Source organism: Opisthorchis viverrini (genome assembly GCF_000715545.1).
Source record: "Opisthorchis viverrini unplaced genomic scaffold opera_v5_775, whole genome shotgun sequence".
NCBI lineage: Eukaryota > Metazoa > Platyhelminthes > Trematoda > Opisthorchiida > Opisthorchiidae > Opisthorchis > Opisthorchis viverrini.
Window position 1 is genome coordinate 25,235 of NW_008752454.1, and position 2,639 is coordinate 27,873.

The following is a 2,639-nucleotide window of genomic DNA, read 5'->3' on the forward strand; positions in this document are numbered from 1 at the left end:
TTGACATTCCGGAATTTCGTAACACTCATGCATTTGCTGTGACGTGAAAATTTAATAATAGACTTCGAGATAGATGGGGACTGATGGCAAATCACAGCCTCTTTTATAATTTAATAATAACTATATAAGAATATCCAATTAATGTGCGTTCACGCATCGTGTAACGAAAGGAGCGAAATTCGGTTTTATTCCCTGTTTGCCAAACTGTAGCAATGTGCAGTACTACCATCGTTCCCGGTTGCTCGCACAACTGCGAACAGATATCAGTAGATGGTATCCAAAATCAAGAGGAATAACTCGTGGACATCATGAGTACCTGAGAGACAAACGTGGGTTTTGGAAGAAAACCTGAATGTGTAACTGTGTCCGGACATCCACGTTTCGGTGGATGCTGAATTTTAGTGCTCGTCATAGGCAGGGGAACTCGACAGGCACGGTGTTTCAGAGTGGTCTCCGGCTTACGGAACAAGATAGTTTATTGCAATTTAAACAATTTAATAACAACTGCAATTCGTTGTGTAGGAGAGTGGGTTTCACAGCCTGAGTTTAGCGAAAAGTAATCTAAGTTCTTAAGATTGTTTGAATGCATGTGCAGTTTATGTTCATACGCCTGAATCCTTAACGAAGCAAGTGAACTGCCCGACGGACTGTTTAATAATTGGACCCCCAAATTGCTTCCCATATGTGAACCGGTGTTGATTAGACCAGAACAGTTTACACGCCGTTCAGTGCACTGTTCCGAACTGTTCTTTGAAGTGAGCATTATTAGAGTTCTTGGAATTTCCTCCATCCTACTCGGTCGTTGTACGCGGAAGCCGCTGCTTCTTCAGAGCAACAGCTTTTGTGAGGTAGAATCCATATCATTCACCACGTTAAGTTTTGTCGCGTCCTTTGGGCGAAATCACTCAGATTGTTAGAGTACGAATTTACTGTCCGCGAGGCCCGCGGTTCGCATAGGCTTCTGCCGCTAGACTTACCCTGTCTACGCATGAGCAACCAGGTAGTACCCTAGTCCTCGTGCTTTCCGCGGATGGCATGGCAGTTAGGCGCTGAAAGGGTAATCCAGCTGAACGCAGCAGCTGAAGAAATGGTTCGTTGATTTCCTTTAGTCCCCTTGAGGATGTTGATTCAAAGGGATAAAATCTGAACTGGTTATTCAGCGAACCTATTAGATCCCTCACTTGATGAATAGTATATGGCCCCACCGGTAGATTAGTGCCTCAAAACGTGATAATGCAGATGTGGTGCTGGGATTCTAGATAAAATTTCATTATATCCAAACAACCCCTATTCAAATACAATTCGCCTCACCATCGCTGGAACGCTACGTTAGTCGACGGAGCATTGACTAACTTAACCCTGGTTCCATTGTGCCTTGCATACGAATCCGCGGATGTGATTCTGATTCTAATTGGCAACGTGCACTTGCACCATACGCCAATCTACTGACAAAACACTCCGTCTTATTAGCAGCCGCAATACCATCAAGTGATAAGCCGCGACCAACTGTAATTAAAAGAGCCAGCTATTGATACCTAAAAACCTTCCGATTTCCCGATTTCATTGTGTAATTGCGTTGGGAAGAAGCTGGTATTATTAGATTCTTCCAGGAGCTCATGTCAACCGGTTAGCAAAACGGGATTTATGTCGCCAAACTTGCCGCTGTGAAACTAACCCCGGATTTCGTTCATTCCACATGTCCAGGATTAATTAGTAGGCAACAAGTTATCATGTCAGTCGTATGTGCCCCGCCTGCAACTCATGTTTTCGACAGTGTCAAACTAACTTGCTCACGTCTGCGTTGACCATCTTGATCATCAAGACGCTGTGTCGTAAACGTGAATTCGAGGCGCAACGATGTCCTTAGTTGTAAACTCTGAAGGAAGCAAGTTGTATCCACTCATTTGAACCTCTAGTTATTTCACGGTACGCCACCAGATCAAACTTGGTTTTCGAACGTGTCAGACTTACGTACCCTTAGAGCATGACCAGATTTATTTTCAATCGAGGACCGGCTCACGATGTTATTACGATAGACCAATTGTTTAATCAGGCAGCTGTTTAATCCACAAGTTAATCACCTCAATTTGGTGTTGTCACCCGAACACCAAATCGCAATTTAATTAATTTGATCGCAATTCGCATCGTCTTCTCATCTAAAAACAATGAATTCAGGTACCGTGACACCCATGCCTGCGACATCTATTACATCTGGAAATGGTAGGTATCATGGTCCCATAGCGAACAACTTGTGGAATACGGACCATCAGGAAATTCTTCACTACATGTGCTTTGTGCCTAAATTGCCACAATTCTATTCTCCTGTTTATTTGCATCCTACAAATTAGCTGTAGTTTCTGGAGGATGCGAAAACTACACATGGTATATTTTCGCTCACTCTGCGTAAATTCTTCGTTTGTCCGTAGGGTCTTTTTGCGAAGTTTTGCTTCACCACCAGTGTGTGCTCACAAAAACTTAACTATTCAGTTGAGCGAACGGCCAAAAGTGTCATCTCTCCAGTTTGATCATTGGCATCGTCGGTCTTCATGGGCGCGGTCAAGGATTTGCAGACAAGACCTTGTATATTTGCGTTTCAACAGTATGTAAGTTATCGGGAGTTGCTTGATCTCCTGGATACG

At 43.6% G+C, this 2,639-nt stretch overlaps 1 protein-coding gene across 1 annotated transcript in view; it reads right to left on the reverse strand.

Annotated features, from left to right (window-relative positions):
* Nucleotides 1-2,639, reverse strand: part of T265_15723 (hypothetical protein) — a gene marked incomplete at both ends in the record, with an annotated part of 40,035 nt that overhangs the window by 22,385 nt on the left and 15,011 nt on the right. Inside the window, one exon of the mRNA XM_009179018.1 lies at nt 1,787-1,876. Coding sequence (XP_009177282.1) covers nt 1,787-1,876 — 90 coding nt within the window. The remainder of the gene's footprint in view (nt 1-1,786; nt 1,877-2,639) is intronic.